The sequence below is a fragment of the Schistocerca gregaria genome, chromosome 3, assembly GCF_023897955.1.
Source record: "Schistocerca gregaria isolate iqSchGreg1 chromosome 3, iqSchGreg1.2, whole genome shotgun sequence".
Classification (NCBI taxonomy): Eukaryota; Metazoa; Arthropoda; class Insecta; order Orthoptera; family Acrididae; genus Schistocerca; species Schistocerca gregaria.
Window position 1 is genome coordinate 176,902,599 of NC_064922.1, and position 12,173 is coordinate 176,914,771.

General features: G+C 39.3%; 2 protein-coding genes across 5 annotated transcripts in view; one reads left to right on the forward strand and one right to left on the reverse strand.

The window, feature by feature from the left end:
- LOC126356098 (uncharacterized protein C1orf109 homolog) overlaps window positions 1–10,192 on the reverse strand; it is a 59,066-nt gene extending 48,874 nt beyond the window's left edge. Inside the window, exons 1-2 of one of the 3 annotated variants that reach the window (XM_050006788.1) lie at window positions 9,938–10,192; window positions 5,838–5,948 (exon numbers count right to left, since the gene is read on the reverse strand). In XM_050006788.1, coding sequence (XP_049862745.1) covers window positions 5,838–5,948; window positions 9,938–10,080 — 254 coding nt within the window. In that variant the 5' untranslated portion in view covers window positions 10,081–10,192. Of the gene's footprint in view, window positions 1–5,837; window positions 5,949–6,368; window positions 6,522–9,937 lie in introns of those variants that run through there. The other 2 variants (XM_050006789.1, XM_050006790.1) reach the window with 2 other exon arrangements.
- Window positions 10,193–10,498: 306 nt separating this feature from the next.
- Window positions 10,499–12,173, forward strand: part of LOC126356097 (lysophosphatidylcholine acyltransferase) — a 607,194-nt gene continuing 605,519 nt past the window's right edge. The window contains exon 1 of one of the 2 annotated variants that reach the window (XM_050006786.1): window positions 10,499–10,892. In XM_050006786.1, the coding sequence (XP_049862743.1) occupies window positions 10,785–10,892 (108 nt within the window). In that variant the 5' untranslated portion in view covers window positions 10,499–10,784. The remainder of the gene's footprint in view (window positions 10,893–12,173) is intronic. The other variant, XM_050006787.1, reaches the window with a different exon arrangement.

Genomic DNA, 12,173 nt, shown 5'->3' on the forward strand with positions numbered 1-12,173 from the left:
TTTGAAATAGTCAAGTCATTTAAATACCTGAGTGTAATGTTGCAAAGCGATATGAGGTGAACAAGCACGTGAAAACTGTGGTAGGGAAGGCAAATGGTTGACTTCAGTTTGCTGGGAGAATTTTACGAAAGAGTGATTCACTTGTAAAGGAGGTCACATATAGGATGCTGGTGTGACCTATTCTTGAGTACTGCTAAAGTGTTTGTGATCTGCACCAGATAACACTGAAGGAAGACATTGAAGAAATACAGAGGCGAGCAGCTAGATTTGTTACTGCTAGGTTCAAACAACATGTAAGTGTTGCAGAGATGCTTCGGGAACTCAAATGGGAATCCATGAAGGGAAAACAATGTTCTTTTTGAGAAACACTATTGAGAAAATTTAGAGAACCATTTTTTGAAGCTAACTGCCAAACAATTCCACTGCAGCTAACATATATCACACGTAAGGACACAAACATTAGATACAAGAGATTAGAGTTCATACGGAGGCATACAGACAGTCATTTTTTCCTTGCTCTATTCGAGTCGAGCAGGAGGGGCTATGACAAGTAGTGGTACAGGGTACCCTCCGCAATGCACAGTACGGTGGCTTGCGGAGTATCTATGTAGATGTAGTTTGAAAGGAATGGAGACTATCTCTTAGGAAGGTATCAAGCGAATTTTTGTCTGCTTTTTTTAACCCTCAAACAGGCGTGCCTGTGTATAAAATGTGTGTCAACAGCAAATAAAATTGTTTTGCACTGTTCCATTGTTGTTTCACAATAGTGAGCCCATACCTATTCCTTCATTCTTGCTTCAGCTAACACAGTGTGTTGTCATATGTCCAAGTGAGCAGCAGTAATTCAAAATAAACAGTGAGCATTGGTGAGAAAAAAATTACATTCTGATCAAGAAAATTATCCAGAGTACAAGCTAAAGGAACAATCCAATGACAAGGCACTTGGCTACAAGATAATTAGTAATCGAATAAGCAGTTGGCTGGGTTCTGATGCAACTGTACTGTTCAATGCTTCAAGTGGGTAGTCACTGTGGAGTAACATCTGTCCATGGCAACAGAGTGATACATTGACAGTTTGTTTCATTACTGTTTAGTTAAACAGTGCTTTAGCTATTAAGTTATGTACCCAACAGCAAAACCACTGATATGAAGCTATTTTAGGTTGTAGCTGGCAGAAATGTGCTGATTTTGACGTCTTGGTTCAACCCCATGGCTTCTTCCAGAGGTTTCTCACTTTTTCATTAATTAAGTTCGGCAATTGATGGTAAGAAAGTCTATCATTTAGGATTTCCCCTAAGTTCACTGATTGTTTGTCTAAGCTGTTCAGTGTGCCATTATGAAAGGTGTCACTGTGTTCTGGTATTCACAAAAATGCATCATTATCCCTATTTTCATATTGGTAGTGACTTCTTTAGTAATATCTATATTTATAGGTGACATATTTTTGTTCAACTTTAGTTTTTTTAGGCTGTTCAGTACACTTCAGTTAATACCACCATCCTGCTACTCAAGATGATGGGCAAGCTGGGCAGTGCAGAAGGATAAGTACAAATGCGAATAGGTGTGCATGGAGTCTAAAAGGGACATGGGTGCTCCTGTGTTGAGGCAAAGGAGGTTAAGTTGATTTGGTATGTCAACCAAGGGAGCAGCTCTTGGACAGGTTCTGAGAGAACCCCAAAGGTGATGGTGCACATTAAAGTCACCGAGCAGCAGAAAGGGGTGAAGTAGCTGCCCAATAACCTGAACGATGTCTGCTCTGGTGACATCAAATGACAGAGCGACGTAAACAGTACAAATGGAAAAGGTCAAGTTAGGAAGCAAACGGTGAACTGCAACAGCTTGAAGACAGGGAGATGCGTTGAGTATGAATGTCATTCCGTATGGGCAGCTTGACTCCCCCATGAGATGGAACGCCATCCTCATTGGGGGGGGGGGGGGGGGGGGGGGTCAAAACAAGCCAGGAAGAACTGTGAGAGCTCAAACATGCAGATGACGCGATTTTAAGAGTAGCCATAAATCCTCTTTGTTTGATCAAAGGCCACGAAAGTTCCACTGAAAGAGAGTCATACTGAGGAAAGGACAGGGCAAAAATGAAGATGTGTCACCTAGGAGGCTGCCGAATGGCGGCCTTCAAGACTCACAGCAACATGGTGCAGAGGCTGGAGGATCCTGCTCCATGAGATCTACAGAGACATTGGCATTCTCCCTCTGTTCATCTGTGCAGTCCAGAGCAGAAAAATGGTTGGTGGTGCGCACCAGCAACATGAAGGTCAGCAGGGTGAAGGTATCATGTGGCGACACTGTTGAAGAGCATCTCCGAGTCGGCGAAGGACAAGACCGTTTCCATTTGTTTTACTATGTGGAGTCTTTACAGTTAGCAGAGGAAGACTCAGATGTTTGCTGGTTGGAGAGACATAGGAAGTCTTTGCAAGAGTATGCCTTCTGTCCCTTCCGGCTTGCTGGTTGTGTAGCAGGTGACTTCATCCCGGGAGGTGAATGTCTGGTAGCTTGTTACAGAGATGGACAATGAGAGAGCGATCCTATCATGACACTGGGCAATTTAAAAACTGCAATGCTGAATTTGAGGTCGCTCGTCTGTCTTCGTGGAGCGAAATGTAGCAAGAACAGTACTTTAAGTGCTAGATGGTAGAACACAGGATTTGCAACTAGCCAATAACTTGCGAGAGACTGGGTAAGGCACTTTTTCTTTATCTGGATCTCCCTGATAGCCCACTCATCGAGATACATGGTACAATCTCGAAAAAAGGCAGCATGGTCACCATTCCAATTGATACAGCAGGGGGACACAGGTTACACATTTGTGTGTCGACAAGACATTTGAGTGTGGTTGAAACAATGACACTGGTAGCAGCGCATCAAGTTCAGAATGTATGGTTGGACTTCTTGTGCTCTGCCCACACATCCAATATAGGGTGTCTAGGAAACTGCTTTCTCGGATCGTTAGTCAACAATTCAAGCAAATTGTATTAATCAAGTTTATTATAGTAAAATAAATGATAATACTTAACTTGGCATATTCACAAAGGTGTGTCACAAGCAAATGATGACATGCAAATAATCAATGTCCTTAAATATATACAAATCCAATACAAGCAAAACAATACATTTCATAAGTGGCTGCTGTAGCATTCGTACGACAGCTTGCCTTCCACTCGGTCCTTGGCTGGATGGTGTGGTGCTTATATTCTCTTTGTGTAGAGGCTGCTCCTGCCTCAGCGTCATCCTAGAGAGGGTTTCATCACCATACTATTGGCTGATATCGTTTCACAGCCCTCTCTGCTCTTCAGTTCTCACCCAACATGCCGGCACTTGACGTGACCCCGGAACAGGACTGTGGTAACTTCATAGCCTGCTTTGATCTTGGACGAAAACACCACTCTATCAAAGGTGAAAAAAAGACTGTGTGTGGGCACTAAGGATGCATCTATCTTTTTCATCACCCGACAGACGGCAATGGCATCCTGATCAGAGTGGTACGTATGGATATCTGTCTCTGTCAAACCATCGAGCAGCCTAGCATAAATAATACCATGGGATGAATTCAGTTTCTTTGGGTCTTGACACGAACAGAACAGACCTGGAGAAAGCGAAACAGCATGCAGTTATTGCGCTTGAGAATCACAAGTAACCTCCACAAGCAAAATGCTATTGTGTAAACAAGAGCAGGACTTCAGAGGACTGGCAATGCATCAACACTTTTCTGAATAAGATACGGATTTACCGTTGCAAAGGACTGACCGTCTTCAATATTTGAAACCATGAGGGAATGTGGTGCAGCTCAGAGGGTCTTTGGATCGGGAGCCTCATTCCATTTACATTTGGTAGACATGGATTGCAAAGATGATGATTGGCTCATTGCGAGAAAATCCGCCATGACTACCAGTGTCTCCAATGGCATGCTCGTCCCAACTGTCCCCGCTCATAGGGGGGCTCACCCACTTTAAGCGATTGATCACAACTCAGGTCACACCTCTTGAACACCTAACAGAGGGACCAATCGGCAATTTGGGAAGGTATCAGCTCAGGGAATCCTCCTCCCTGGGCCTGGCCTATACCAGAGTGTACGAACGAATCCTACCCCTCGACCTAGGGCTGGGAATTACATATCACCTAGTTACCTGTTGCACATCAGATGTGTGAGCTGGCCTTCAGGAGCGCACAGGGAGAAAGAAGAAAAAGAGGAGCCTCGAACACGAACACCAGAGCGGAGGAAGGATAGGAGAAGGTAAGCGGAGAAAGGAAAAAAGGAACAGAAAACAGTGGTGAGACTGTTCTAATGTCAGCTACTGACGCTGTGGAACACATTCCCAAAATCACCCCAGACATGGTCCCCGAGGGAAGCGAAAAAACATAGCAACAGGATGGACATGCAGCACATAAGGGAAAAGGTGCTGCAAAGGCTGGGGGCCCGTGGTAGCCACACATGAACCTGCCAAAGAGCAGAGTGTCCCCCGGGGGGATCCCTTGATGTGTCAGAATCACCAATCCCTTCTGCTAGTCAGGTTGCACCAAAAATTTCTTTTCTCCTCAGTTCTATTCAGTCCTACCTCACTAGTTCACCAGCCACCCATCTAATCTTCAGCCATTCTTCTGTAGCACCGTATTTCAAAAGTTTCTAATCACTTCTTGCGTAAACTGTTTATTGTCCATGTTTCACTTTCATATATGGTTACACTCCATACAAATACTTTCGGAAAAAGACATCCTTACACTCAAATCTATATTTGTAGCTAACAAATTTCTCTTCTTTAGAAATGCTTTTCTGGACTCTGCCAGTCTACATTCCCTAGGCAACTAAAAAACAGTAAGTCCCTGACTGTATTTAATACAAAATTAAAATAATTTCAACTTGGTGATTGTTTCTACAGTGCAAGTGAATTTCTGCTTCATATGGGTGGAAAGAAACATGAAAATAATGCTGCAAAGAATTTTGTAAAGAGTAGAACATTAATGCAAGTGTGTGCAAAAATCTTGCATCTATATCATCTGCTACTAAGCAAATTAAGTGCAGAAAGAATATCCAACCAGGTACTGTTCTGTAAATGTGTGAGAGGAAGTATGTAATTTAAATAAGTATATCTAAAAACATGTATGTAATTTGTGTGTTCATAAATTTGTGTGTGTAAATTCATGTTTGTGTAAACTTTCGTCATATTACTTCATACCAGAAAATTATCATAATGTCCAACATCAAATGTATGTTTGTGCATCACCATGTGCATGACATGTACAATATTGATTCAGAGGACAATAAATAAATAAACAGAACTTTTGATATCCTCTCTACTTCAGCCATCATCAGTGTAGTAACACGGTTCACGTTTTCCGTCACACTTCACATAGTCTCCTAGGCATGCCCGATGTGAACTGACTGGGCAAGACCCATGCTGCCCGAGTTGTTGTTGTTGTTCCGCTGGCAGAGGTCGTGGCCGAATTCTCGCGTGCCCTCGCGTGTAGCGTTGTGCAGACGTGCGCCTCCCGCAATCTTTCTGGTGGCTACTGCAATCAGTTATTTTGCTGCCCAGATAGTAAAACCCATCTACTACTCTAAAGCATCTCATTTCCTAATCTAATTCCCTCGGCACCAGCTGACTTAATTCAATTAAATTCCATTATTACTATTTAGCTTTTGCTGATGTTCATTGTTCATTATTATGTGATCCAAATATCAATTCAAAATAAGCTCATCACTGTTTTCCTCCAAACAGTTGTGAGACTAAGTTGTAAGTCTATTCTTATGGAAATAAAAATGGTCTGGCTCTATATCCATCAGCAAGTTTTATACGCTATACTATGAAAGCAGGAAAGATACATACACTAATTTATTAAGAAGTTGTACCTCCGTCTCAATAGCTGCATATATCTTCCCCAGCAAATTTTGCTTCAACAGAGGGATTTCCAGTATCTTCAATTTTTTGTCCCCAACACTGAAATAACAAACCATTGATTAATGATCTGAGTAATAATTAATCACATCAATTTCAACTTCTTGTTCTGTGGGAACACTGTAACCCAAAATATATAGTTATATAATGAACCAACACAGAAAAGCTAATTTAAATAATGAAATAAATTTAAAAATGTAATGGATTACATGACAATAAATTTGAACATATTTCCGCAATTGCTAACTTATAGAATTCTCTGTCTCAGTATAATCTATATTGACAGAATTATTTGTTTAAAATTAGTGCATTTTATGAAAGATACAAATACAGATTATACATATATGATTATTGAGAATATTTGCGGATTCAATACTATCTACTATACGTTTTTTTTTTATCATCAGCAGAACCGTGGTAATCATAATGGAAAACTGGTTTGTTAGAGCTACATATACTTACTCTGTTCCAGTAGCTTTCCATTTTAACTTGGGTACAACTGGCAGGATATGACTGAATAACAATTGGCAATCCTCTGCCATAGCGATGCCACTTTCATTTTAGCCCTACACTGTTTCAGATTTCTTATAATCTTGCAATTGACTGTATACTTGCAAATCTTGGAGACAGACAAATAAGTAAGTTGACATACTTTGACATTATTGAATGAAAATGTGCATATGAATAATCTACATCTACATACATACATACATACATACATACTTCACAAGCCATTGTATGGTGTGTTACGAAGGATACAGTGTACCATTCCAGTTCCACTCACAACTAGACCAAAGGAAAAACAGCTGCCTCTATGCCTCTATAAGAGCCATGATTTCACTTATCTTATCTTCTTGGCCATTAGGCAACATGTACATTGGCAGCAGTAAAATCATTCTGCAGTCAGCTTCAAATGCTGGTTCTCTACATTTTTCTCAATACTGTTTCTTGAAAAGAATGTCAGTTTCCCTCTAGGGATTGCCAGTCGAGTTCCTGAAGCATCTGCGTAATACTTGTGTGTTATTCGAACCTGTTGTTGTTGTCTTCAGTCCTGAGACTGGTTTGATGCAGCTCTCCATGCTACTCTATCCTGTGCAAGCTTCTTCATCTCCCAGTACCTACTACAACCTACATCCTTCTGAATCTGCTTAGTGTATTCATCTCATGGTCTCCCTCTACGATTTTTACCCTCCACGCTGCCCTCCAATACTAAATTGGTGATCCCTTGATGCCTCAGAACATGTCCTACCAACCGATCCCTTCTTCTGGTCAAGTTGTGCCACAAACTTCACTTCTCCCCAATCCTATTCGAACCTATCTGTAACCAATCTAGTTGTCTGCCTCTGAATTGCCTCGATGTCTTCATTTAATCCAATCTGGTGCAGATCCCAAAAACTCAAGCAGCACTTATGAATGGATCATCCTAGTGTCCTATATGCAGTCTCCTTTCCAGGTGAACCACAATTTGCTAAAAGTCTCACACTAAGCGAGAGTCGACATTTGCCTTTCCTACTACACTACTTACATGCTCATTCCATTCCATATAACTTTGCAACAATAGTGTCCTGGGGTTACTCATTTTGGAGAAAGAAAAATCTTCATTGCTCAAGAATGTGCTGTGTGAATAACATGTGGTGTTCATCCATGATGACAGAAATCTGTTTGAGAAGCTGGGCATTCTGGCTACTGTTTCATAGCATATTTATCTCATCGTGGAATTTGTTGTAAATAATTCACTGCACTTCAAGAGGAACAAAGATGTACATAACTACAATACCAAAAGAAAAATGAAATTCGTTACTCCACATTTAAGATCATCTTTAGCACAAAAAGTTGCCACCAAAATTTCTGACCAATTACCCAACGATATAAAAACTGAAAAGTTTTTCCCAGAAAACTCCTTCTCTTCTATAGAAGAATTTATATTTTTGTTATGTGTAGATGCTGGAAGGAGGGGGGGGGGGGATGAAAATATTAACAAAGACCTGTATAAAAAAAAAAATAAAGAAAATGAAACATGCAAATGGTCATCATCTAGCCATATTTACGTATGAATGTGTAATGTGAATATAAAACGACATGTTCCACAAAAGTATGATTAATTGTACAAGTGATCCACGGAAGATGATACTGACTAACCAATACCTTTTGCATTGCTGTCCTCTACAAGCTTACAATGTTAATTTCTGAAGATGATTTTTAGCCGTACTCCATATACATACATATCTCCTAACTTGTAAAATGTGCAACTATCCTTCTAGCAACTTTGAGCACAATGGTATTATATTACATTATGATAATACATGTTCTGTAGATTATTAGATCATGACTACAACATTTTGTAATGATGTGGAACGTGTCACTTCAACATAAGGTTTCTTCACACAATATCACTTTGCCAGTATTTTTGAATTGGGAGAGATTATTAATAACAAATTTCATTAGTGAATATACATGTTGTGTAGCTATTGTGAATATCCCTAATTCCTTAAATTAACATCTGCTAGGTGATTCAGGTGGGCTCCAGCTGCAATAAATACTCTTTCTCTTAATGATGAATTACCCCAAAATATGATGTCATATGAAAACAAGGAATGATAACAGGCATAGTAGGCTAATTTACTCACATGTTTTTCACCAAAATTTGCAATAACTGTAATAGCATAGGTAGCTGAACTCAAACATTTCAGCAGATCATCCCAGAAATTTTGAATTTACTGCCTTAGCAACAGACTTCTGTTCAGAGTCATTATTTATCAATGGTTTTAGAAATAATGGTTCTAAAAAAAATTGAAAGTGTACACAAGCACTGTGAATGCAAATGCAGCATTCTCCAAAGTGAAAATAATATAAAGCACATGAACACAGACACATGTAAGCTATGTAAGAATCTTACTTTTCAATGCGCTGACAGTTTACATCTAAACCTTGGAAGATAAATATAGATGAAGAGATAAGTAAATATACTTCTTCTTCACACTTTTCTTTACATTTACAGTGACTTTGTTGGCTCATAAGTAAAACTGTGATCAACCTACAGATTGGTTTGAAGTCCGAAGTGCGCTACCAGATATGATGATATTGGAAGTGATGCCTAATCTTATACTACTGTGTAAATGTTGTAAGTATGTACATACTATTCATATTACTTCTGTAATGTATCTGGTATGTCCTTCACTACTGTATGGTCTATGGATGAATAAATAAATAATAATTCTAATTTTGCAGAATATATTTAAATGCAGATAGTGCGTATTTTGGCATATCAATGTTTCTACTGCTAATTTTACATGTGTGTTCAAAGTGAAATACATCAATGTTGCTGTAAATGAGATGTATTAACTTACATGAAAATGTCTTTAATGTCGATGATGTCCTCAGAGCCATCAAAAATTGGTCAAACAGTAATTACATCAATCGGAATAGTGAAGCCATTACTATGTACTTCGGCAAATCAATCAATCAAATCAATTATGTTAGCAACATAATACACATAGGCCTACATCTTGAGTCTGTTGAGACTTCTGATTTAACGATTAAAGTAGCAATGGAAGTATAAAATATCCCATAATTATTCAATGGGGCGTTTCAAAAGGCAAATATATTTAAATTACGGGTACCATGTGTATGAATAACTAATCCCATCTTCTGCAAACTGGCACTCGAGGAAACAGTGATTTGATTTGTTTTCTTTTAAAGACATGCGTAACCAACTATTTGAAGTGCAGGTCATGGTCTAGGAGTTAAATAACATGAGTTAAAATACCAGTTGCCAACCACTTCTCATATTTTAAAGGCAAATTCCAAACTTATGCAACGTCTTCTTACTGCCAAACTTAGTATCACTAAGGAGATAGCAACCAATTCACATTATTTCCATATATATAAGTCTAAAGCGTCAATAAGTACAAACCAAGAAATAGAATCTATATAAGAATATACCCAATGCTTTAAATAATAAACTTTACGACAAAAATCATGAGGCACTTCTCGTAAACTTCATATGTAATGTAAAAAAGTGTTCCTATTACCTCTTTATTAACTGAAGCTGTTCAATTTCGTTACACAGTGCCGTAGAGCATTCGCTATAATCTTGTAATACGTCTCTCCATTTAGCCGGATACGAACTGAAGTATTTGTAGAAAGAACGTAATACGGTTTCCAGTCTATCCATTGCAATAGTTTTCGGTGGATCTCTGCGGCATTAGGTTTCCGTTCGTTAAGAAACTAATGAATGAAAATTCGCGGTAACACATTTACATAACCTTTGTTATTAGGCATGGTTATATTTGTAAACAACAGGTACTGCAACGTAATATCATTGAAAGACTGGATCACGAGAGAAAGTATCTAGCTGGTAGGATAAATGAAAATGAGCGAGAAGTTTCTTATTTTATGATTAAATGGAATATCCGGTTTAAAATTGTCTCTATAGCTGGCTTTGTAGATACTGTGTTTCATGTGAGCTAAATCTTAAGGCGAGGGAAAACTTTCCATAATTGTATTGGCACTACAATGAACAACAGCATCTATCGAGCTGCATCCGGAACATGAGCAACATGCTTTTCTTTCATTCGAGTCAGAATAGATGGTCATTTTATTACAGTCAAATCCATGAAATCATGTCAATGTTGTCAACACTGTTGTCACTGTTGTGCAGCGGTGATTATTTGCGTACTGGAGCGACTCTAGTGGGCGACAGACAAACTACGAGGGGTCTGCTTTCCCCAGCTCATTCGCTGCCCGCAGACAGTTCCGGAGCGCAAGTAGCCGGTCGATTTGATCTAGTGAGTGAACGTGTGATTGTGGTGTCCGCGCGTTAAGTGAAGTAATGGACTGATCGTGATTATTTGTTATTGTTCGCGTCTTCATCTCACCATGATGAATGGAAAGCTACATGCGGCAGAACATCTGCCGAATGCAGAAGATCTGTTAAATCCATTTGTACACCGCCTCGAACTGTCAACAACGTACGACAAAATTAAGGTAAATATTTAAGAACCAGCTTCCTCCCTGAAAGCCTTATATTTTGTTACTGTTAGTACAACAATCGTTTACATGGAAAAATTGTTTTCTTTTTCGTTGATCAACCAGTTAAATTAAATTATTGTTCTGCGACAAATCGGAAGAGGCTTCCGGCTATTCGTCGAATGAGGTAGTACGGTCCCCTTATGTCTTATTAGCGCCCTTCTCAAGTTTGCGTTTATAAGTTATAGAGAAAGCAGTAAATGTCCATATCACTAACGCAGATCCAGTATTTTCGAACATATCTGCGCGTCGCAACTTTGATCACGTGCATCACCTGTCTTGACTAAAATTGTTTTCCCACCAAGTTTGTGTGTAATACTTCTAGGAAGGGAACATTTTAGAATAAAGTGAACCTGCATTAAGTTGCAGCAGCAGCAACAACGTGCATTAATAGCAGTTGCGTATTGCTGCTACATACCGTACCTTTGTTGAATCACGGTACAAATGACAGAATTAATCGCATTAGAAGTGCCATCCTTCTGGGAATGAATGTAACAGCGGACTTGATGCGATTTTGTCGTCAAAGCTACCTGTGTAGGTTTGCAGGGCCATCACTTTGATGGCGCGCTTCTCTGGATCTCAAGACTGCAAGCTATTCGCAAAATCAGTCCAGCAGTTTTCTCTGAGGGCCATATTAATAAAGGTATTGAGTATTACTAACACTGCTTGCGTCACAATCTCACTTGACTGTTACTTCCGCTGGAATTGAAATACGGTATAATCTGTTTACAAAGACTTAAAAAGGCAAATTTTTGATTGTGTGCAAATTATTAGTTCGTATGTCAGTTTTGGGAGTCGCTGGTTGTATCTTAATCTAAAGCAATTTCTACGACCTGAACAGTTTGGTAGCGTTAATGTGTGAATTGTTACTTAAAATTTATCATTCGACATAAAATGTTTCTTGGGAAAACTAAAATTTTATTGTGAGAGCTGTCGTAAATTTCATATAGATCGAAGATTCATTAAGATTGTGTAACTCCTGAACGAAGCGTGGTAGTTAATAAAGTATCATACCAGTCGTGTTGAAATCCGGCGGTTCATGACGCATTAAAATACAATACGAACATTCGCTAGTAAGCGAGACGCTTGCGACAATTACTTTGAGTATGTAACCTGCGTTCAAGTAACTGGTAAATAGATATCACGCAAAACTAAATAAATACCTTGCATTGATCTCATGTTGGTTCGTAATGGGTCATCTGTCTCCAAAAGAAAACTCGTACGCTGCCGTTGTTTACC